The 24,811-nt window shown below is 47.8% G+C and overlaps 1 protein-coding gene and 1 non-coding gene across 2 annotated transcripts in view; both read left to right on the top strand.

Moving 5' to 3' along the window:
* LOC135055149 (mitochondrial import inner membrane translocase subunit Tim23) overlaps positions 1 to 24,811 on the top strand; it is a 109,241-nt gene that overhangs the window by 44,992 nt on the left and 39,438 nt on the right. The window contains exon 3 of the mRNA XM_063958850.1: positions 1,369 to 1,462. Coding sequence (XP_063814920.1) covers positions 1,369 to 1,462 — 94 coding nt within the window. The remainder of the gene's footprint in view (positions 1 to 1,368; positions 1,463 to 24,811) is intronic.
* On the top strand, positions 2,242 to 2,440 carry LOC134899976 (small nucleolar RNA SNORA74). Its single transcript, XR_010173499.1, has one exon. It is a non-coding gene; the product is annotated as a small nucleolar RNA SNORA74 (small nucleolar RNA).

The raw sequence follows: 24,811 nt of genomic DNA, 5'->3' as shown, positions 1-24,811 counted from the left end.
CACGTTTGTGCGCGTTTACAAGTTTTGAAACGTTTGCGGCATCAGCATCTAGCTTTGGCCGCCTACTGTTACAGGTGTCAAACAGCTCTCCCGCCCACGAGGGAAGCTTTGGTACGTCCCAAGAGTACTCCAGTGACCCCTAGTGGATGAAAAAGAAAATAGGATTTTGGTACTTACCAGGTAAATCCTTTTCTTTGAATCCATAGGGGGCACTGGACGCCCACCCAGAGCAGTTTTACCTGGGTTGTATTAAGCTCAGAGGAGCTTATGGTACCACATTTTCACCGATTGGTTCAAATTATAAAGGTCTATCGGTTATGGTGTCAACTGTTTAGTTGACAGTAACGTTATGTGTCAACTTTGTTGTTGTCCGTTATGTTATAGGAATTCTCCATTGTCAACCTCTCTATAGTTCCTGTTCGCTCAGTAAAAAACACTGAGGTCGTACACTGAGGTACTCTGGGATATGGAGGGGTGGAGAGTTCTAAATTTAAATATTCAGTGCCTTTGTTTCTGCTAAGCCGTCCATATCCCAAGAGTACTCCAGTGCCCCCTATGGATTCAAAGAAAAGGATTTACCTGGTAAGTACCAAAATCCTATTTTTAAAAGTGGAATTAATCTTTAGTGTGCATATTCAAACAGTAAAGGATTTTGAATGAACTATATGCCTATCAACCTAGATTATTATTGGGATACAATTTTACAACTGTACTACCTTAGCAATTTAATACTGATACATTCTATTACAATTAACAACATAGGACTGAGCACAGTACTTTGAAATATAATTTTGTAAGAAAATACCTTACCTGCTCAATATTAAGAGTGTAATTCATCTGTGGGAAGTATCTCTTGAAGCATCTGCTATATCCCAGACATTCGGCTTTATAGGTACAGTAGCCATAAAGGTAGTTTTTGCTCTACATAGTTCCCAGCCCCATATTTGCCACAGGCCAGGCCTCTAAGCTATTGTATTGTGAGCGGATTATAGCATACAAAATTACCCAGCAATGATATATACAAAAAAGGGGGACACCACTGTGGAAAATAGGCAAAGTAGGCTGGACCTTGGTTAGTTTGGATTACAATATATGGAATGGATTACAGAAGAGCTTGTACCCTTTAAGATTTACCTTTTATGTGCAGGATGTGGTATATCAAATCTGTTCTCAAGGTCAGTTTTGTGAAAGTGAAAACACAAAAAAGCTAATTGAAGCTGCTTTCTGGTAAACTTGCTGCAAGCTGTGGTTTCAGGCACTTATGACCTTAGACAGATTATTTGCACAAGTTGGGAATGAAGAGTCTCTCTGGTTTTTGGTAAATCTCAAGTAGCGGTCTCAAATTGTTAAATATTTGTCGCCCTGTAGGATACAGATGAATTTATTTTACCTACTGGTGCAAATAAGACTCGTGGCAGGTTTGAGCTGGCGTTTTTCACTATCGGAGGTTGCTGTATGACAGGTTTGTACTGGGAGTTTGAAACATTCCAGATGCTATTGTGACATCACATGTTGCTACAGTGATAATTGGAACCTTTCCTCCTTGGTTAGTAAATAATTTTAATTTGCATAATCCTGCATTTTTTTATTTTTATACATTATACAGAACATTCTTTAAAAAACATTTAATTGTTTTGCTACTTAAAACAGTATGCTCCATCTTGTCAATTTAAATTAAGTAAAGCAGTGTACAGTATTTAATATGTCCTGGTCCTAGGAATTTACTAATACTATTTCTTGCCTTGTTCCCAGTAAGTGATATTTGCATATAGCGTTGCTGTGGCAGAGAGTATACTGATTTTCCAGAAATTGTGGCCGATTTGCTCCTTCTGTCTAGAAAATCTCATTTACACCTTTTCAGTGGGTTGTAGCAGATTTGTTTGCTTTTCATATCATTGTATCCAGGAATGTTTTGGGTCACCAGTTTAGTCATGTAAATCCTGGCATGCTTTCTTATGAATGCTGTGTGATAGAACTAAAGCCAATTTAAAATGCATATCTATATGGTAAAAAGTGCAGGTGGTGTGAGATTTGTGGCCTGTGGTCCTCCCATGCATTGGTGACTAAACTGTATATATGCTGGGGAAGTCAGAAAAATACTGCTCAGGATATCTGCTTGGCAACTCGTCAAGTTGGTAAAATGTACGTACTAGGTGGTATGCAGCTTCAAGTAGCACTGCTTAAGTGTGTTATATAATAGAAATACTGATGTCTCTAGGGTTATTGACATTCATACTAGTTACCAGTGGTAGTCAGCTGTCCAGTGCTTGCCATGCCTGTGATTGCGTTACACTGCTGGGAGAATAAAGCACTACAGCCTCATGCTGGTGGTCACTGTCACTGTTCTGGTGACATGTCGCACTGGTATTTAGTAGTGGTGGAATTCCTTGAGAGTGCGCCATACAAGCCCTTGTTTGGTGCTAGTCTGGAATTGTACAGCTATTACTTCATCCTAGGAGTGTTTTCTATTGGAACAGCCCCTTTATTCATGCCTGATAATAATCAGAGGCAGTTAATTGGCTGCGGCAGAGTTACTGATCAGTAGTAAGCCTGTTTGAGTACTTTAAGACACAAAACAATGTGTTCCCTAATGCACACCGAGTGAAAAATATTACTACATAATAGTCGGATAATACGGAGATCTTAGTTGCGTATATCTGCAGATATAGGGTTAAGCCCCCAGGCCGATCGACAAGGCTTCTCCGTCACTGGGGGTCCCTAATACTAGGTATGGGTCCGGGGTGCAGGACCCTATAAAGTCTGCACAGGTCGGCTACCCCAGGTCAGCACACAGGTGAGAATAAGGGTTAATAAGAAGCACAGAAGTGCTATTTAAGTGGTGTGATTAAAATAATACAAAAATATATACAAAGTGATAGGGAAAATCATAAGTGTTAATAAAGTGTTAGGGTGTGCCGACCTGAAGCAGCCCAGCCATACCGACACAGGGGCCACCGCACCCCACACCCACCCCATAAATAATTACAAATATGTCTGGGTTAAATTCCCAGTGTAAGGCCACATGGTAATGGTTCCTACAGCATCTGAGAGCCAGCTTACCTGGAGATACCCCTAGCTTCTCCTATGGCACTCTGGAGTCAGCAATCCCTCCTAATGCTGACCCATCCATGCCTCTCTAAATACAATGCACAAAATGGTAAGCTGCTCAATCAGATTGTGATGTCACTCAGGTGCTAAAAGGGAGGGGTAATTTGGTGTAGGACCCATACCTAGTATTAGGGACCCCCAGTGACGGAGAAGCCTTGTCGATCGGCCTGGGGGCTTAACCCTATATCTGCAGATATACGCAACTAAGATCTCCGTATTATCTGACTATTATGTAGTAATATTTTTCACTCGGTGTGCATTAGGGAACACATTGTTTTTTCCTACACCGAATTACCCCTCCCTTTTAGCACCTGAGTGACATCACAATCTGATTGAGCAGCTTACCATTTTGTGCATTGTATTTAGAGAGGCATGGATGGGTCAGCATTAGGAGGGATTGCTGACTCCAGAGTGCCATAGGAGAAGCTAGGGGTATCTCCAGGTAAGCTGGCTCTCAGATGCTGTAGGAACCATTACCATGTGGCCTTACACTAAGAATTTAACCCAAACATATTTGTAATTATTTATGGGGTGGATGTGGGGTGCGGTGGCCCCTGTGTCGGTATGGCTGGGCTGCTTCAGGTCGGCACACCCTAACACTTTATTAACACTTATGATTTTCTCTAACGTCCTAAGTGGATGCTGGGGACTCCGTCAGGACCATGGGGTTTAGCGGCTCCGCAGGAGACAGGGCACAATAATAAAAGCTTTAGGATCAGGTGGTGTGCACTGGCTCCTCCCCCTATGACCCTCCTCCAAGCCTCAGTTAGATTTTTGTGCCCGGCCGAGAAGGGTGCAATCTAGGTGGCTCTCCTGAGCTGCTTAGAATAAAAGTTTAAGTTAGGTTTTTTATTTTCAGTGAGTCCTGCTGGCAACAGGCTCACTGCTACGAGGGACTTAGGGGAGAGAAGTAAACTCACCTGCGTGCAGGATGGATTTGCTTCTTAGGCTACTGGACACCATTAGCTCCAGAGGGAGTCGGAACACAGGTCTCACCCTGGGGTTCGTCCCGGAGCCGTGCCGCCGACCCCCCTTGCAGATGCCGAACACTTTATTAACACTTATGATTTTCCCTATCACTTTGTATATATTTTTGTATTATTTTAATCACACCACTTACATAGCACTTCTGTGCTTCTTATTAACCCTTATTAATTCTCACCCGTGTGCTGACCTGGGGTAGCCGACCTGTGCCGACGTTATGGGGTCCTGCACCCCGGACCCATACCTAGTATTAGGGACCCCCAGTGACGGAGAAGCCTTGTCGATCGGCCTGGGGGCTTAACCCTATTTCTCTTTCATCCACTAGGGGACACTGGAGTTCCTTATACATTAGGGATGTGAAGCTTGCAACCGGAGGTGTGGCACAATCTAAAAATTAGCATTGTCTGCACAGCTGGCTCCTCCCCCTTCACATCCCTCCTCCCTCAGTTTGAAAAATTGTGCTGGAGGTACAGCACATGGAGCACTGAGATCCTGACTAAAATCTAAAACAGAGAATTAAGATGTGCTGCGTCCACCTAATAAAAGGGAGACACAGCCTGATAATACTGAGACACAAAGATCCCTTTTGAAGGGACCTGCATCTCTCACAGGAGATCCTCTTTCAACAAAACTGTGAGTACTGGTTGCTATAAAATAGAAAGAAATGCTGCGTCTCCCTAATGAAAAGGAGGACAAAGCCTGATATTATGTGAAAGACAGAGATCCCTTTTGAAGGGATCTGCATCTTTCTACAGGAGACAAATAGCTTTAGGTTTTTTATTAGGCTGCAGGAAATCTGCTCTTACTAACATGACAGGCGCCGCTAGAGTTAATACCTAAACAGATCCCCACAGCGGCGCGCGGGCCAGCGGTCACAGTGTGGGGCGGGCCGGTATCCCCTGTCAGCAGGCGCCGCAACGGGACCTGGAGGAGAGTGGTCCCGGCGCGCGCCGGCCAGCGGTCACAGTGTGGGGCGGGCCGGTATCTCCTGTCAGCAGGCGCTGCTACGGGACCTGGGGAGAGCGGTCCCGGCGCGCGCCGACCAGCAGAGACCAGAGCAGTGAGGTAATGCCGCGCGACTGAGGAGATCCCTCAGCCGCGTGTGACAGCGGCCAGCTGGGATCGGGAGCGCACAGTAGAGTGCACTGAGTGATGGCATAGGAGGGAGCGTGGTCATTAGCGCCAGGGCTCCTTTTTACATAGCAGCGCATTATTTCTCTGACGTCCTAGTGGATGCTGGGGACTCCGTAAGGACCATGGGGAATAGACGGCTCCACAGGAGACTGGGCACATCTAAAGAAAGATTTAGGACTATCTGGTGTGCACTGGCTCCTCCCCCTATGACCTCCTCCAAGCCTCAGTTAGATTTCTGTGCCCGGCTGAGCTGGATGCACACTAGGGGCTCTCCTGAGCTCCTAGAAGAAAGTATAGTTTAGGTTTTTTATTTTCAGTGAGACCTGCTGGCAACAGGCTCACTGCATCGAGGGACTAAGGGGAGAAGAAGCGAACCTACCTAAGTGGTGGTAGCTTGGGCTTCTTAGGCTACTGGACACCATTAGCTCCAGAGGGATCGAACACAGGACCCGACCTCGTCGTCCGGAGCCGCGCCGCCGTCCCCCTTACAGAGCTAGAAACAAGGTGGTCCGGAAAATCGGCGGCTGAAGACTTCTGTCTTCTCCAAGGTAGCGCACAGCACTGCAGCTGTGCGCCATTGCTCCTCATGCACACCACACACTGCGGTCACTGATGGGTGCAGGGCGCTGGGGGGGGGGGGGGGGGGGGACACGCCCTGAGCAGCAATAACACCTTGGCTGGCAAAACTAACACCATATATAGCCCCAGAGGCTATATAGGTATATATTAACCCCTGCCAGAAACGATAAAATAGCGGGAGAAAGCCCGCCGAAAAAGGGGCGGGGCCAACTCCCTCAGCACACTGGCGCCATTATTCCCTCACAGCTTCGCTGGCTCTCCCCTGCAGTCCTGCACTACAGAAAGGGTAAAAAAGAGAGGGGGGGCACAATTTAGGCGCCGTATATATATATTATAGGCAGCTATAGGGGAAAACACTCTGTATGGTGATATCCCTGTGTTATATAGCGCCCTGGTGTGTGCTGGCATACTCTCCCTCTGTCTCCCCAAAGGGCTTTGTGGGGTCCTGTCCTCTGTAAGAGCATTCCCTGTGTGTCTGCTGTGTGTCGGTACTGCTGTGTCGACATGTATGATGAGGATAATAATGTGGAGGTGGAGCAAATGCCTGTGAATGTGATGTCACCCCCTGCGGGGTCGACACCAGTGTGGATGGACTTATGGAAGGAATTACGTGACAGTGTCAGCTCCTTACATAAAAGGTTTGACGACATAGGACAGCCGGCTACTCAGCTTGTGCCTGTCCAAGCGTCTCAAATGTCATCAGGGGCTATAAAACGCCCGCTACCTCAGATGACAGATACAGATGTCGACACGGATACCGACTCCAGTGTCGACGATGATGAGACGAGTGTACCCTCCAATAGATCCACCCGTTATATGATTGAGGCTATGAAAAATGTATTACACATTTCTGATGATACCCCAGGTACCACAAAAAAGGGTATTATGTTTGGTGAGAAAAAACTACCAGTAGTTTTTCCTGCATCTGACGAATGAAATGAGGTGTGTGAGGAAGCGTGGAATTGATCATTTCTAAACGGTTAATGGCTGCGTACCCTTTCCCGCCAAAGGATAGGTCACGCTGGGAAACACCCCCTAGGGTAGATAAAGCGCTGACACGCTTATCAAAGAAGGTGGCACTACCGTCTCCGGATACGGCCGCCCTAAAAGAACCTGCTGATAGAAAGCTGGAAAGTACCCTAAAAGCTATATACACACACACTGGCATTATATTGAGACCCGCTATTGCATCAGCTTGGATGTGCAGTGCTGCTGCTGCGTGGTCAGACTCCCTGTCGGAAAACATTGATACCATGGATAGGGACAATATTTTGCTAACGATTGACCATATAAAAGACGCGGTCTTATACATGCGTGATGCACAGAGGGATATTTGCCGGCTGGCATCAAAAATAAGCGCTATGTCCATTGCCGCCAGACGGGGGTTATGGACTAGGCAATGGTCAGGTGATGCAGACTCCAAGCGGCACATGGAAGTTTCTTTTTCATCCACTAGGGGTCACTGGAGTACTCTTGGGATATGGACGGCTTAGCAGAAACAAAGGCGCTGAATATTTAAATTTAGAACTCTCCACCCCTCCATATCCCCGAGTACCTCAGTGTAGTACCTCAGTGTTTTTTCTGTGCTCACAGCACTAACAAGGCTTGTGTGGAGTTCCCACACTTTGTTGAAGATTTTATTAATTTCTCATTTTTACTTTTACATTTTTACTTTTTCACTTAGCACATCCCTTCCCAGTTTCTGTAAAAACATGGGTCCGGGATAGTGCCGCTGCAGAGCACCCTCACAGGCAGCCCACTGCCTCCTGCAACAGCGTGTCGGTCCTCACAAAGAGCACCCTCACAGCCACAGGCAGTCCACTGCCTCCTGCAACAGCTGGACGGAGCTTACAGATAGAAGCACCGTCGCAGCTATAAACTGAAGAGCTCGGAGCTTACAGATTGAAGCCCGTCGCAGGCCTCCCTACAACAAGGTATGCTGGGGAAACGGGGCGGTCATGTTGGTAATGCCGCCCGCTCACTGCCGCTCATAATGGCCGCCCCAGCCGCTCCGTCCGCCCGCTCCGACCGCCCGCCCCAGGCGCTCCGTCCTCCCGCCAGGCGCTCCGTCAGCGCTGTATTGAAAGTGCAGCGCTCAGAGGGGGAGACCCGCCGCAGCTCGGCTAGCGACGCCGGAAGCCGCTACGCGCCGCTCCGGCCAGCCGACCTCCGCTGCTCTGAAATAAGTGTCCCTCGCCTCCCTGCAATGAGCTTCAGCGCTACAGGGAGTACAGGGAAGGGGGGGGGGGGGGGGACCTGGCTGATTACAGCGCGGCTGCAAGGGGGAAAATGTAAGGAAAAGAATAGTGATGACAGGCTGCCATATCTATAGAAGGTATTAATACAGAATTAAACTGCAGGCAGAGCTTATATTAACACTGGATTGTGACCTGCCTGTGATTATCACTGTATAATAGGCTATTGAGCCTATATTAACACTGAAGGCATGTATTGTAACCTGCCTGTGATTATCACTGTATACTAGACTGTGATTATCACTGTATAATAGTCTATTGAGCCTATATTAACACTGCAGCAGGTATTGTAACCTGTCCTGTGATTATCGGTGTAAGCATGGCATGGGGGCCATTTTAACCATGCTTCCTGTTTCTTCTAGTTTGTAATTCCAGAACATTCCTGCCCTACATCTCTACTCCACACGGAGGCGCAGGGGTGTTAGTGGGAATTTTGGTTCAGGTTTCACATAGGCTGGCCATGTGGACTGTATTTCGGCCATAAATATATATAAATAAATATATATATATATATATATATATATGTGTATATATATGTGTATATATATATATATATATATATATATATATATATATATATATATATATATATATATATATATATATATATATTACACACCTTAAGTAAAGATTTTACTGAGTCGTGCAAGTGTCTGTCCTTTGGCTATTGTGTTTTCTGTCTGTATAAGGAGTAAGGCTCCAGCACAGACTAAAAATAAGGTTTACTACAATGTCTGTACATAAATCTACCACAGGTTCAGTTTGTTTTGTCGGTTTCCACTCCGGAAGCCGGTTCATTCCCAGATTCTATGTTAAGCATTGGCAATTCAAATTGACTCCGCTCGACAGGAGCGGTAAGATCGGAGTCTCGGAAGTTACTCCGCCAGCTCTAACGGAGGAGTCTCAGCCTTTCCAAAGGTCCAACTTCCCTTTGGGTACCAGGGTGTTAATTTAACTGGTCTTATAATTTAAACATTTCGGCTATGTTGCAGTCTGACAATTCTATGTCAAACCTCACAGCGCTAACTACGAGTGAGAAGGGCACATTAGACCAGCAGTCAGATAGTGCGGGTTTTGACAACCATACATTGCTAATGACCAGTGAGTCAGTGTCTCAAATTTACAGAGACTAAGGAGCCTCTAACATCTAATCCGTCGTATTTACTAAACGACAGATCTTCAATGAGTTTCTTATTTAGAATATCTTACTAAGATTTAAGTCTATTTACCCGTTTCCACATCTAAATGGGAGAATCCGCCATTGGTGAATTCGTCTGTGTCAAACCTTATAAAGACCCAAGATACATTTGGGTCACTAGGCGCTCTATGTATGGAAACAATGACGATCACGTTAGACTTATCGTTAATGAGAAGCTGCTGAGTATCTCTGTAAAGCTTCTGCTGCCGCCTGTTACCTCGCTTCTCGCTTTTCATCGTCGCTAGTTTCAGCACGACAAGGCCAGAAGTTGTTTGGTCCTAAATTTGATTTCTCTATCGTCCTAGTGGATGCTGGGGTTCCTGAAAGGACCATGGGGAATAGCGGCTCCGCAGGAGACAGGGCACAAAAAGTAAAGCTTTTCCAGATCAGGTGGTGTGCACTGGCTCCTCCCCCTATGACCCTCCTCCAGACTCCAGTTAGATTTTTGTGCCCGGCCGAGAAGGGTGCAATCTAGGTGGCTCTCCTAAAGAGCTGCTTAGAAAAAGTTTAGCTTAGGTTTTTTATTTTACAGTGAGTCCTGCTGGCAACAGGATCACTGCAACGAGGGACTGAGGGGAGAAGAAGTGAACTCACCTGCGTGCAGGATGGATTGGCTTCTTGGCTACTGGACATCAGCTCCAGAGGGACGATCACAGGTACAGCCTGGATGGTCACCGGAGCCGCGCCGCCGGCCCCCTTGCAGATGCTGAAGTCAGAAGAGGTCCAGAATCGGCGGCTGAAGACTCCTGCAGTCTTCTAAAGGTAGCGCACAGCACTGCAGCTGTGCGCCATTTTCCTCTCAGCACACTTCACACGCAGTCACTGAGGGTGCAGGGCGCTGGGGGGGGGCGCCCTGGGAGGCAAATGTAACCTATATAAAGGCTAAAAATACCTCACATATAGCCCCCAGAGGCTATATGGAGATATTTAACCCCTGCCTGGATTCACTAAATAGCGGGAGACGAGCCCGCCGGAAAAGGGGCGGGGCCTATCTCCTCAGCACACGGCGCCATTTCCTCTCACAGCTCCGCTGGTCAGGACGGCTCCCAGGTCTCTCCCCTGCACTGCACTACAGAAACAGGGTAAAACAGAGAGGGGGGGCAAATTTATGGCGATATTTTGATATATATATAAAGCAGCTATAAGGGAGCACTTATTATAAGGCTATCCCTGTTATATATAGCGCTTTTGGTGTGTGCTGGCAAACTCTCCCTCTGTCTCCCCAAAGGGCTAGTGGGTCCTGTCTTCGTTAGGAGCATTCCCTGTGTGTCTGCTGTGTGTCGGTACGGGTGTGGCGACATGTATGAGGACGATATTGGTGTGGAGGCGGAGCAATTGCCAAATATGAGGATGTCACCCCCTAGGGAGTCGACACCAGAATGGATGCCTTTATTTATGGAACTACGGGATAGTGTCAACACGCTAAAGCAGTCGTTTGACGACATGAGACGGCCGGACAATCAATTAGTGCCTGTCCAGGCGACTCAAACACCGTCAGGGGCTGTGAAACGCCCTTTGCCTCAGTCGGTCGACACAGACCCAGACACAGGCACTGACTCCAGTGGTGACGGTGACGAATCAACCGTATTTTCCAGTAGGGCCACACGTTATATGATTTTGGCAATGAAGGAGGCGTTACATTTAGCTGATACTACAGGTACCACTAAACAGGGTATTATGTGGGGTGTGAAAAAACTACCTATAGTTTTTCCTGAATCAGAAGAATTAAATGACGTGTGTAATGAAGCGTGGGTTGCCCCTGATAAAAAGCTGATAATTTCAAAGAAATTATTGGCATTATACCCTTTCCCGCCAGAGGTTAGGGAGCGCTGCGAAACACCTCCTAGGGTGGACAAGGCGCTAACACGCTTATCTAAACAAGTGGCGTTACCCTCTCCTGAGACGGCCGCACTTAAAGATCCATCAGATAGGAGGATGGAAAATATCCAAAAAAGTATATACACACATGCAGGTGTTATACTACGACCAGCTATAGCGACTGCCTGGATGTGCAGTGCTGGGGTAGTTTGGTCAGAGTCCCTGATTGAAAATATTGATACCCTGGACAGGGACAATATTTTACTGTCGTTAGAACAAATAAAGGATGCATTTCTTTATATGCGTGATGCACAGAGGGATATCTGCACACTGGCATCATGGGTAAGTGCTATGTCCATTTCGGCCAGAAGAGCTTTATGGACGCGACAGTGGACAGGCGATGCGGATTCAAAACGACATATGGAAGTTTTGCCGTATAAAGGGGAGGAGTTATTTGGAGTCGGTCTATCAGATTTGGTGGCCACGGCTACAGCCGGGAAATCCACCTTTCTACCTCAAGTCACTCCCCAACAGAAAAAGGCACCGACTTTTCAACCGCAGCCCTTTCGTTCCTTTAAAAATAAGAGAGCAAAGGGCTATTCATATCTGCCACGAGGCAGAGGTCGAGGGAAGAGACAGCAACAGGCAGCTCCTTCCCAGGAACAGAAGCCTTCCCCGGCTTCTACAAAAGCCTCAGCATGACGCTGGGGCTTCTCAAGCGGACTCGGGGACGGTGGGTGGTCGTCTCAAAAATTACAGCGCGCAGTGGGCTCACTCGCAGGTAGATCCCTGGATCCTGCAGATAATATCTCAGGGGTACAGGTTGGAATTAGAGACAGATCCACCTCGCCGTTTCCGGAAGTCTGCTTTACCAACGTCCCCCTCCGAAAGGGAGACGGTTTTGGAAGCCATTCACAAGCTGTACTCTCAGCAGGTGATAGTCAAGGTACCTCTTCTACAACAAGGGAAGGGGTATTATTCCACTCTTTTTGTGGTACCGAAGCCGGATGGCTCGGTAAGGCCTATTCTAAATCTGAAGTCCTTGAACCTGTACATAAAGAAGTTCAAGTTCAAGATGGAGTCACTCAGAGCAGTGATAGCGAACCTGGAAGAGGGGGACTTTATGGTATCCTTGGACATCAAGGATGCGTATCTCCACGTTCCAATTTACCCCTCACACCAGGGGTACCTCAGGTTCGTTGTACAAAACTGTCACTATCAGTTTCAGACGCTGCCGTTCGGATTGTCCACGGCACCTCGGGTCTTTACAAAGGTAATGGCCGAGATGATGATTCTTCTTCGAAGAAAAGGCATATTAATTATCCCATACTTGGACGATCTCCTAATAAGGGCAAGGTCCAGAGAACAGCTAGAGATGGGATTAGCACTGTCTCAAGAAGTGCTAAAACAGCACGGGTGGATTCTGAATATTCCAAAATCCCAGTTAATGCCGACAACTCGTCTGCTGTTCCTAGGGATGATTCTGGACACGGTTCAGAAAAAGGTTTTTCTCCCGGAGGAAAAAGCCAAGGAGTTATCCGAGCTTGTCAGGAACCTCCTAAAACCAGGAAAGGTGTCTGTACATCAATGCACAAGAGTCCTGGGAAAAATGGTGGCTTCTTACGAAGCAATTCCATTCGGCAGATTCCACGCAAGAATTTTCCAAAGGGATCTGTTGGACAAATGGTCAGGGTCGCATCTTCAGATGCACCTGCGGATAACCCTGTCTCCAAGGACAAGGGTGTCTCTTCTGTGGTGGTTGCAGAGTGCTCATCTATTGGAGGGCCGCAGATTCGGCATACAGGATTGGATCCTGGTGACCACGGACGCCAGCCTGAGAGGCTGGGGAGCAGTCACACAAGGAAGAAACTTCCAGGGAGTATGGACGAGCCTGGAAACGTCTCTTCACATAAACATTCTGGAACTAAGAGCAATATACAATGCTCTAAGCCAGGCAGAACCTCTGCTTCAGGGAAAACCGGTGTTGATCCAGTTGGACAACATCACGGCAGTCGCCCATGTGAACAGACAGGGCGGCACAAGAAGCAGGAGTGCAATGGCAGAAGCTGCAAGGATTCTTCGCTGGGCAGAGAATCATGTGATAGCACTGTCAGCAGTGTTCATCCCGGGAGTGGACAACTGGGAAGCAGACTTCCTCAGCAGACACGATCTTCACCCGGGAGAGTGGGGACTTCAGCCAGAAGTCTTCCACTTGCTGGTAACCCGTTGGGAAAGACCAATGGTGGACATGATGGCGTCTCGCCTCAACAAAAAACTGGACAGGTATTGCGCCAGGTCAAGAGATCCGCAGGCAATAGCTGTGGACGCGCTGGTAACGCCTTGGGTGTACCAGTCGGTGTATGTGTTTCCTCCTCTGCCTCTCATACCAAAAGTATTGAGAATTATACGGCAAAGAGGCGTAAGGACGATACTAGTGGTTCCGGATTGGCCAAGAAGGACTTGGTACCCGGAACTTCAAGAGATGATCACGGAAGATCCGTGGCCTCTACCTCTAAGGAGGGACTTGCTTCAGCAGGGTCCCTGTCTGTTTCAAGACTTACCGCGGCTGCGTTTGACGGCATGGCGGTTGAACGCCGGATCCTAAAGGAAAAAGGCATGCCGGAAGAAGTCATTCCTACTTTGATTAAAGCAAGGAAGGAAGTAACCGTGCAACATTATCACCGAATTTGGCGAAAATATGTTGCGTGGTGCGAAGATCGGAGTGCTCCGACGGAGGAATTTCAACTGGGTCGATTCCTACATTTCCTGCAATCAGGATTGTCTATGGGTCTCAAATTGGGATCTATTAAGGTTCAAATTTCGGCCCTGTCGATTTTCTTTCAAAAAGAATTGGCTTCAGTCCCTGAAGTCCAGACCTTTGTTAAGGGAGTGCTACATATACAGCCTCCTGTGGTGCCTCCAGTGGCACCGTGGGATCTCAATGTGGTTTTGGACTTTCTAAAATCTCATTGGTTTGAACCACTAAAGAAGGTGGATTTGAAATATCTCACATGGAAAGTGACCATGCTTCTAGCCCTGGCTTCGGCCAGGAGAGTGTCAGAACTGGCAGCTTTATCTTACAAAAGCCCATATCTGATTTTCCATTCGGACAGGGCAGAACTGCGGACTCGTCCGCATTTTCTCCCTAAGGTGGTGTCAGCATTTCATCTGAACCAGCCTATTGTAGTGCCTGCGGCTACAAGTGACTTGGAGGACTCCAAGTTACTGGACGTTGTCAGAGCATTAAAAATATATATTGCAAGGACAGCTGGAGTCAGAAAATCTGACTCGTTGTTTATATTGTATGCACCCAACAAGATGGGTGCTCCTGCGTCTAAGCAGACGATTGCTCGTTGGATCTGTAGCACAATCCAACTTGCACATTCTGTGGCAGGCCTGCCACAGCCTAAATCTGTAAAGGCCCACTCCACAAGGAAGGTGGGCTCATCTTGGGCGGCTGCCCGAGGGGTCTCGGCATTACAACTTTGCCGAGCAGCTACGTGGTCAGGGGAGAACACGTTTGTAAAATTTTACAAATTTGATACTCCGGCTAAGGAGGACCTGGAGTTCTCTCATTCGGTGCTGCAGAGTCATCCGCACTCTCCCGCCCGTTTGGGAGCTTTGGTATAATCCCCATGGTCCTTTCAGGAACCCCAGCATCCACTAGGACGATAGAGAAAATAAGATTTTACTTACCGATAAATCTATTTCTCGGAGTCCGTAGTGGATGCTGGGCGCCCATCCCAAGTGCGGATTATCTGCAATAATTGTACATAGTTATTGTTAACTAATTCGGGTTATTGTTGAAGGAAGCCATCTTTCAGAGGCTCCGCTGTTATCATACTGTTAACTGGGTTTAGATCACAAGTTGTACGGTGTGTTTGGTGTGGCTGGTATGAGTCTTACCCGGGATTCAAAATCCTCCCTTATTGTGTACGCTCGTCCGGGCACAGTACCTAACTGGAGTCTGGAGGAGGGTCATAGGGGGAGGAGCCAGTGCACACCACCTGATCTGGAAAAGCTTTACTTTTTGTGCCCTGTCTCCTGCGGAGCCGCTATTCCCCATGGTCCTTTCAGGAACCCCAGCATCCACTACGGACTCCGAGAAATAGATTTATCGGTAAGTAAAATCTTATTATTTCAGGCCAAGGCGGGGGGGGTGGGGGGAAAGTCTAGCCATTGCCTCCTCCGGTATCAAGACGGAAATACTCTGGTCCGGCGTTTAAAGCCTTTAGACTTCACTCTTTTCAAGGCTGTGGTACAAAAACAGTCACGCCTTGTAACGTCAGGGCGCTAAAGTCACAACAAGCCAGTGGCTTGACGGGCTCCCAGCCCATCTCGAATTTCCAATTGTGGGAGCGCGCCTTTACACGTTACATTTGCCGAGTTTCCAGCCATCCACTCATGGATGGATCCGCTATTTAGGGTTAAAAGACAGGACTGCCTCTGTCGGACGAAATAAGGCGTTTTGGCAGGTTGCCATTCAGTCTCTGTTGGATTCAGCAGTTTTTAATTCCAGGCCTGGTACACCAACAAGGTCAGGGTTATTATTCCCGTCTGTTTGTGGTACCAAAGCCGGAGGGCTCCGTCGCAGTCTCAATCAGTAAGTCACTTACTACAGATTGAAGATGGATTTTCTGCGGTCAGTATTTGCATATTTGGAGCCACACGGTTGCATGGTTGCGCTTGATCTCCAGGATGCGTACTTACACATTCCGGTTTGGTCACCTCATCACCGGTTCTTGCGTTTGGCAATACGCCACAGCCATTAACCGTTTCAGGCTCTACCGTTTGGCCTCTTGTCAGCGCCTCGGGTATTCACCAAAGTGATGTTTGTGATAGCTCATCTCAGATTCCTGGCAGTGACCATCGTTCCATACTTAACGATCTGCTCATAAGAGCTCCGTTTCAACAGATGCTCCTCCGACTTGCGCTGCTAACGTACACCACGGTTGCAGTGTCAACTTCAAAAACAATCGCATCTAATTCCGTCTCAACGACTTCAATTCCTAGGTATGATTCCAGATACGGTAAATCAAAGAATTTACCTACTACACCAGAAAGAACAGATTATACGCCATCTGGTACAATAAGTGCTCAAGCCACGCACACTATCGGTACATTTGTGTATTCGCCTATTAGGAACAATGATGGGCTTTCGAAGCGCTTCAGTTCGGAGGTTTTCACTCGCGTCCATTTCAACAGCAGTAGTCGCCCTCACATAGGCAGATTTCCCACAGGGAAGCGAGGGTGTCTCTACTCTGGGCGAGAGTCTCAAAGGTTGGGGAGTTGTAGTTTAAAATGGTCAGCAACAGGGTTTCTAAACGGATCACGACAGATTGCTGTCTATAAATGTCCTGGAACTCCGTGCAATTTACAATGCACTACATGCTTCGCTCTCAGACTGTCCAAGTGCAGTCAGACAACGCGACGGCAGTCGCATACAAAACAACCAGGGAGGAACGAGAAGCCGCATGGCAATGCGGGAAGTAGCTCGAATCCTCAATTGCCCAGAATACCACAAGGTGATATTGTCGACTGGGTTCATTCCGGGAGTGGACATCTGCTAGACAGATGATCTCAGCCGTCGGGATTTTCATCCAGGAGACTGGGCATTAAATCCAGAGGTGTTTCACATGTTGGTCCACAGGTGGGGTTACCCTCAGGTGGACATGATGCCATCTCGCCACAATTACAAACGCCCAGTATGTGTCCAGAACGACAGATCCCAAGGGCAGTGGCGGTGGATGCTCTCACAATCGCGTGGCCGTACAGCCTCGTGTATCTGTTTCCACCGTTTTCCGCTGCTCTCTCCGTTGCTAAAACGGATCATAAGAGAGTCCGTCACAGTCATACTAGTGATATCTCATGGGTCTCGGAGAGTTTGGTTCTCGAATTTCCGAGGACTACTCGCAGACGATCCTTGGCCGCTCATACTACGTCCAACCCGTTACAACAGGGGCCGTTCTTTTACCCCTATTTAGCGCGGTTGACAGGGTGGTTGTTGAGACCGCCCTCTTAAGAAGAGAGGGCATTACAGTATCGGTTATACCAACCATGTTACGAGCTAGGAAGCCGGTTACGGCAGCTCATTATTACAGAATTTGGCGTGCCTATATAGGTTGGTGTGAAGCTCGGAAGTTTCCGACATCATCTTTCAAGTTACCCGTATTCTGTTATTTTTACAGACGGGGTTGGATGGAGGACTGCGTTTATCTACACTGAAGGTGCAGGTATCTGTGTTGTCAATTTATTTTCAAAGACGATTGGCTCTATTGCCGTCGGTACACACTTTTCTGCAGGGTGTCCTCAGAGTACAGCCTCCATTTATTCCACCTACAGCGCCATGGGACTTGAATTTGGGTTCAGGTTTCTTACAGTCTTCATATTTTGAACCCTTACAGCAAGTGGATATTAAGTTTCTGACTTGGAAAACGTTTTTTCTTCTAGCCTTAGCCTCGGCAAGGCGTTTTTCAAATTTGGGTGCCTTGTCATGCAAGCCACCGTATTTGGTGTTTCCTGATGACAGAGCGGAACTTCGGACGAATCCCGATTTTCTTACCAAAGCTAGTGTCATCTTTTCACATCAATCAACCAATAGTGGTTCCTGTGTTGACAGCACATTCTAGAATTCTGAATGTGGTACGCGCATTACGCGTTTATATGTCCCGAACGTCTACAGTTCGTAATACGGATACGTTGTTTGTTCTCTATGATGCTGCCAAGTGGGGTTGGCCAGCTTCTCAGCAGACCTTATCCAGATGGAAAAACTGACTATACGTCAGGCTTACCTTAAGGCTAGGTTACAGTCGCCTACATCAGTAATAGCTCATCCCACAGGTTCTGTGGGAACGTCGTGGCCAGCTGGTCGTGGAGCTTCTACGACGCAGCTTGACCGTGCGGCTACATGGTCTTCAGTGCACACGTTTGTGCGCTTTTACAGGTTTTGATACGTTTGCGGCATCAGCATCTAGCTTTGGCCGCCTAGTGTTACAGGTGTCAAACAGCTCTCCCGCCCACGGGGGAAGCTTTGGTACGTCCCAAGAGTACTCCAGTGACCCCTAGTGGATGAAAAAGAAAATAGGATTTTGGTACTTACCAGGTAAATCCTTTTCTTTGAATCCATAGGGGGCACTGGACGCCCACCCAGAGCAGTTTTACCTGGGTTGTATTAAGCTCAGGGGATCTTATGGTAACACATTTTCACAGACTGGTTCAAATTATAAGGTTCTATCGGTTATGGTGTCAACTGTTTCGTTGTCAGTAACGTTATGTGTCGGCTTTGTTGTTGTCCGTTAGGTTATAGGAATTCTCCATTGTCAACCTCTCTATAGTTCCTGTACGGCTCAGTTAAAAACACTGAGGTACTACACTGAGGTACTCTGGGATATGGAGGGGTGGAGAGTTCTAAATTTAAATATTCAGTGCCTTTGTTTCTGCTAAGCCGTCCATATCCCAAGAGTACTCCAGTGCCCCCTATGGATTCAAAGAAAAGGATTTACCTGGTAAGTACCAAAATCCTATTTTTACCCTATAAAGGGGTGGAACTTTTTGGGGAAGGTCTTTCAGACCTCGTTTCCACAGCTACTGCTGGGAAATCAACTTTTTTGCCACAGGCTACCCCACAGCAAAAGAAAGCACCGTATTATCAGGTACAGTCCTTTCGGCCCCAGAAAAATAAGCGGGCTAGAGGCTCAACCTTTCTGCCGAGGGGCAGAGGAAGGGGGAAAAAGCTGCAGCACACAGCTAGTTCCCAGGAGCAGAAGTCCTCCCCTGCGTCCGGTAAGTCCACAGCATGACGCTGGGGTTGCTCAGGCGGAATCGGGAACGGTGGGGGCACGTCTCAGGTTTTTCAGCACACAGTGGGCTCTCTCAAGTGGATCCCTGGGTCCTTCAAGTAGTATCTCAGGGGTACAGGCTGGAATTCGAGACGTCTTCCCCCCCCCCCCCCCCCCCCCCCCCGCCGTTTCCTAAAATCTGCCTTGCCGGCAACTCCCTCTGCCAGGGAGGCAGTGTTGGTGGCTATTCAAAAACTGTATTCACAGAAAGTGATCGTCAAGGTACCCCTCCTTCAGCAAGGAAAGGGTTACTACTCCACAATGTTTGTGGTACCGAAACCGGACGGTTCGGTGAGACCCATCTTAAATTTAAAAGCCTTGAACACTTATATCAAAAGGTTCAAGATGGAATCGCTCAGGGCGGTTATTGCGAGCCTGGAGGAGGGGGATTACATGGTATTCCTGGACATCAAGGATGCGTACCTGCATGTCCCCATTTACCCTCCGCACCAGGAGTACCTCAGATTTGTGGTACAGGACTGTCACGATCAGTTCCAGACGCTGCCGTTTGGGTTATCCACGGCACCGAGGGTCTTTACCAAGGTAATGGGCGAAATGATGATACTCCTTCGCAAGAAGGGAGTTTTAATTATCCCGTACTTGGACGATCTCCTGATAAAGGCGAGGTCCAAAGAACAGTGCTACAACAGCACGGCTGGATTCTAAACATTCCACACGCAAGGATGTTCCAGTGGGACCTGTTGGACAAATGGTCCGGGTCCCATCTCCAGATGCAACAGCGGATAACACTATCGGCCAGAACCAGGGTGTCGCTGCTGTGGTGGCTGCAGAGGGCTCATCTACTAGAGGGCCGCAGATTCGGAATACAGGACTGGGTCCTGGTGACCACGGATGCCAGCCTTCGGGGCTGGGGGGCAGTCACAAAGGGAAGAAATTTCCAAGGATTGTGGTCAAATCAGGAGATTTCTCTTCACATAAATATCCTGGAGCTAAGGGCTATTTACAATGCCCTAAGCCAGGCAAGACCCCTGCTTCAAAACCAGCCGGTACTGATCCAGTCAGACAACATCACGGCGGTCGCCCATGTAAACAGACAGGGCGGCACGAGAAGCAGGATGGCGATGGCAGAAGCCACAAGGATTCTCAGATGGGCAGAGAATCATGTGTTAGCACTGACGGCAGTGTTCATTCCGGGAGTGGACAACTGGGAAGCAGACTTCCTCAGCAGGCTTGACCTCCACCCGGGAGAATGGGGACTTCATCCAGAAGTCTTCCAAATGCTGGTCAACCGGTGGGAAAAACCACAGGTAGACATGATGGCGTCCCGCCTCAACAAGAAGTTGAAAAGATATTGCGCCCGGTCAAGAGACCCTTAGGCGAAAGCGGTGGACGCTCTAGTGACACCATGGGTGTACCAGTCGGTCTATGTGTTTCCTCCTCTACCTCTCATACCCAAGGTACTGAGAATAATAAGAAGGCGAGGAGTGAAAACCATACTCGTGGTTCCGGATTGGCCAAGAAGAGCTTGGTACCCGGAACTTCAAGAGATGCTTACAGAGGACCCTTGGCCTCTGCCGCTCAGACAAGACCTGCTGCAGCAGGGACCCTGTCTGTTCCAAGACTTACCGCGGCTGCGTTTGACGGCATGGCGGTTGAACACCGGATCCTGAAGGAAAAGGGTATTCCGGAGGAAGTCATCCCTACCCTGATCAAAGCCAGGAAGGATGTCACCGCAAGACGACATCACCGCATTTGGCGAAAATATGTTGCTTGGTGTGAGGCCATGAAGGCCCCGACGGAGGAATTTCAACTGGGTCGATTCCTGCACTTCCTGCAAGCAGGGGTGACGGTGGGCCTCAAATTGGGGTCCATAAAGGTCCAGATTTCGGCTCTGTCGATTTTCTTCCAAAAAGAACTGGCTTCACTGCCCGAAGTTCTGACTTTTGTCCAAGGAGTACTGCATATTCAACCTCCTTTTGTGCCCCCAGTGGCACCTTGGGATCTCAATGTGGTTTTGGCATTCCTGAAATCACATTGGTTCGAACCACTTAAGACTGTTGATTTAAAATATCTCACGTGGAAAGTGGTCATGCTGTTGGCCTTGGCGTCGGCCAGGCGGGTTTCAGAATTGGCGGCTTTGTCTTGTAAAAGCCCTTATCTGATTTTCCATATGGATAGGGCAGAATTGAGGACTCGTCCTCAGTTTCTACCAAAGGTGGTCTCAGCTTTTCACTTGAACCAACCTATTGTGGTGCCTACGGCTACTAGGGACTTGGAGGATTCCAAGTTGCTGGACGTAGTCAGGGCCCTAAAAATTTATATTTCCAGGACGGCTGGAGTCAGAAAGACTGACTTGCTGTTTATCCTGTATGCACCCACCAAGCTGGGTGCTCCTGCTTCTAAGCAGTCTATTGCGCGCTGGATTTGTAGCACTATTAAGCTGGCGCATTCTGCGGTAGGCTTACCGCAGCCTAAATCTGTAAAAGCCCATTCCACACGGAAGGTGGGCTCATCTTGGGCGGCTGCCCGAGAGGTCTCGGCTTTACAACTTTGCCGAGCAGCTACTTGGTCGGGGGCAAACACGTTTGCAAAATTCTACAAATTTGATACCCTGGCTGAGGAGGACCTGGAATTCTCTCATTCGGTGCTGCAGAGTCATCCGCACTCTCCCGCCCGTTTGGGAGCTTTGGTATAATCCCCATGGTCCTTACGGAGTCCCCAGCATCCACTAGGACGTCAGAGAAAATAAGAATTTACTCACCGGTAATTCTATTTCTCGTAGTCCGTAGTGGATGCTGGGCGCCCATCCCAAGTGCGAATTGTCTGCGATACCTGTACATAGTTATTGTTACAAAAATCGGGTTTTGTTGTGAGCCATCTCTTCAGAGGCTCCATTTGTTATCATACTGTTAACCGGGGTTCCTATCACGTGTTATATGGTGTGGCTGGTATGAGTCTTACCCGGGATTCAAAAATCCTTCCTTATTGTGTCAGCTCTTCCGGGCACAGTTCCTAACTGAGGCTTGGAGGAGGGTCATAGGGGGAGGAGCCAGTGCACACCAGATAGTCCTAAATCTTTCTTTAGATGTGCCCAGTCTCCTGCGGAGCCGTCTATTCCCCATGGTCCTTACGGAGTCCCCAGCATCCACTACGGACTACGAGAAATAGAATTACCGGTGAGTAAATTCTTATTATTACAGCCATGAAGTGTCCATGATTTTTCAGGGGCGGCCATCTTAGTGTTTCCAGACAGGCTCCAGATCTGAGGGGCATGGATGAGCCCTCCCCTCCCCCTCTTAGATGAGTATTTTTAGTGTGGTGACAGCTCCCTCTGCTGGGGAAACTTAGATATCAGAGGGATTTTTTATTTTAGTAAAAGACTCCCTCTGCTGGTGAAATTTATATATGTATGAGGATCTCCTGATAATTGATTATTATTTATATTTTCAAAGGAATTCTATTGCAAAGATCCTAAGGAAAATATGAAAAAGCGAGTGAATACCAACTTTACCATCGTAACTGACTTACAGTTGGATGTATGAGGTTTGCAAGTCGGCTGGTGTTAAATACATTTTTTTTTTTTTTTTTTTTTTTTAATTTTTTTTTTTTTTTCCTCTCTTTCCCTTTCTATTCCATTTAAGAGACTGTAAAGTAACCAGCCAGGCAATCCGATACTTTTAGCTTCCGCCATCTGTCAGTCTTCTCTTCCTAGTTTAAAGGGTGAAAGCGCTGCAATATAGTCTGGTACGGGGTTTACTCAACATGTCTAAGACATCAACCAAGACCTCCAAGACCTATTACGTTTGCAGGTGTGCGATTCCTGCTTAGACAAGGACGCTCCACCTGGGAGCAGTGCTCCGTCTAGGTCATGAAGAAAAAAACCTTGCAGATAGAATCTCTAAGGAGATGGCAAAATCACGCAAGCGGCAATCATAATGGGCTGCAGGAAATAGGTGGATCCAATGTACCTTTAATCCCATCACCCGTTATGGTCTTTCTGTTCCCATTATAAGGGGGGAAAGCACGGTGGAGCGCTCTATGGGGTGCGGCTTCAAAAGTCAAAAGCACTTACCAAGAACACTAGAACTTATTATGTATACAAACTGTAATAAGATGAGCGTTAGTTTGGGCGACCCCCGGGTATGAGTTCCCTGTTTAGTTAAGGGCGCTCAACTCGGGAGCAAGGCTCCGCCAAGATAATGGGAGCAAGCCCTGACAAATATTTCAAAGAAAATGTCAGATTCCTGCAGCAGTCAGTAAGGGCTCAGGGATTCTCCAAGACCATGAAGGAATTTCTAATTTAAATTAATCCCTCCTGCGCAGGCATTAAGATAGGTGAGCAAGGCGGTTAATAGAATCCTTCCCATCTTACACGATGAAGGAAGAGGGTCTTATAGATGAAAGGGCGAGATAATTAAGTCTGCCTTAGATCAGGAGTTTATGGTGATCATATGCTTCAAGAAGTAAGGAGTTAAGGAACCAGAGAGTTTTCCATTTATTCGTATCAGGAGAAGACCATGTCTATGCCTCAAACTCCAAACTGATACACGTTTAAACACACAGCGGGCGCTTAGGAAGCGGGGAGAAGACAATGTCCCCTATGCCTAGCGTGAACACCTTAAAGGATATGTCATGTCACGAAGGTAGACACTGCATTAAAATCAATTTCTCTGACGTCCTAAGTGGATGCTGGGGACTCCGTCAGGACCATGGGGAATAGCGGCTCCGCAGGAGACAGGGCACAAAAGTAAAAGCTTTAGGATCAGGTGGTGTGCACTGGCTCCTCCCCCTATGATCCTCCTCCAAGCCTCAGTTAGGTTTTTGTGCCCGGCCGAGCAGGGTGCAATCTAGGTGGCTCTCCTAAAGAGCTGCTTAGAGTAAAAGTTTTGTTAGGTGATAATCAAAGTACCCCTCCTACAACAAGGAAAGGGGTATTATTCCACACTATATTGTGGTACTGAAGCCAGACGGCTCGGTGAGACCTATTCTAAATCTGAAATATTTGAACACTTACATACAAAGGTTCAAATCAAGATGGAGTCACTCAGAGCAGTGATAGCGAACCAGGAACCAAGGGTACCTCAGGTTCGTGGTACAAAACTGTCACTATCAGTGTCAGACGCTGCCGTTTGGATTGTCCACGGCACCCCGGGTCTTTACCAAGGTAATGGCCGAAATGATGATTCTTCTTCAAAGAAAAGGCGTCTTAATTATCCCTTACTTGGACGATCTCCTGATAAGGGCAAGGTCCAGAGAACAGTTGGAGGTCGGAGTAGCACTATCTCAAGTAGTTCTACGACAGCACGGGTGGATTCTAAATATTCCAAAATCGCAGCTGTCTCTGACAACACGTCTGCTGTTCCTAGGGATGATTCTGGACACAGTCCAGAAAAAGGTGTTTCTCCCGGAGGAGAAAGCCAGGGAGTTATCCGAGCTAGTTAGGAACCGCCTAAAACCAGGAAAAGTGTCAGTGCATCATTGCACAAGGGTCCTGGGAAAAATGGTGGCTTCTTACGAAGCGATTCCATTCGGCAGATTTCACGCAAGAACTTTTCAGTGGGATCTGCTGGAAAAATGGTCCGGATCGCATCTTCAGATGCATCAGCGGATAACCCTGTCTCCAAGGACAAGGGTGTCTCTTCTGTGGTGGCTGCAGAGTGCTCATCTACTAGAGGGCCACAGATTCGGCATTCAGGACTGGGTCCTGGTGACCACGGATGCCAGCCTGAAAGGCTGGGGAGCAGTCACACAAGGAAAAAATTTCCAGGGAGTGTGATCAAGTCTGGAGACTTCTCTCCACATAAATATACTGGAGCTAAGAGCAATTTACAATGCTCTAAGCTTAGCAAGACCTCTGCTTCAAGGTCAGCCGGTATTGATCCAGTGGGACAACATCACGGCAGTCGCCCACGTAAACAGACAGGGCGGCACAAGAA

This window comes from Pseudophryne corroboree, chromosome 3, assembly GCF_028390025.1.
Source record: "Pseudophryne corroboree isolate aPseCor3 chromosome 3, aPseCor3.hap2, whole genome shotgun sequence".
Lineage (NCBI taxonomy): Eukaryota > Metazoa > Chordata > Amphibia > Anura > Myobatrachidae > Pseudophryne > Pseudophryne corroboree.
This window is presented reverse-complemented; position numbering and strand designations above follow the sequence as displayed.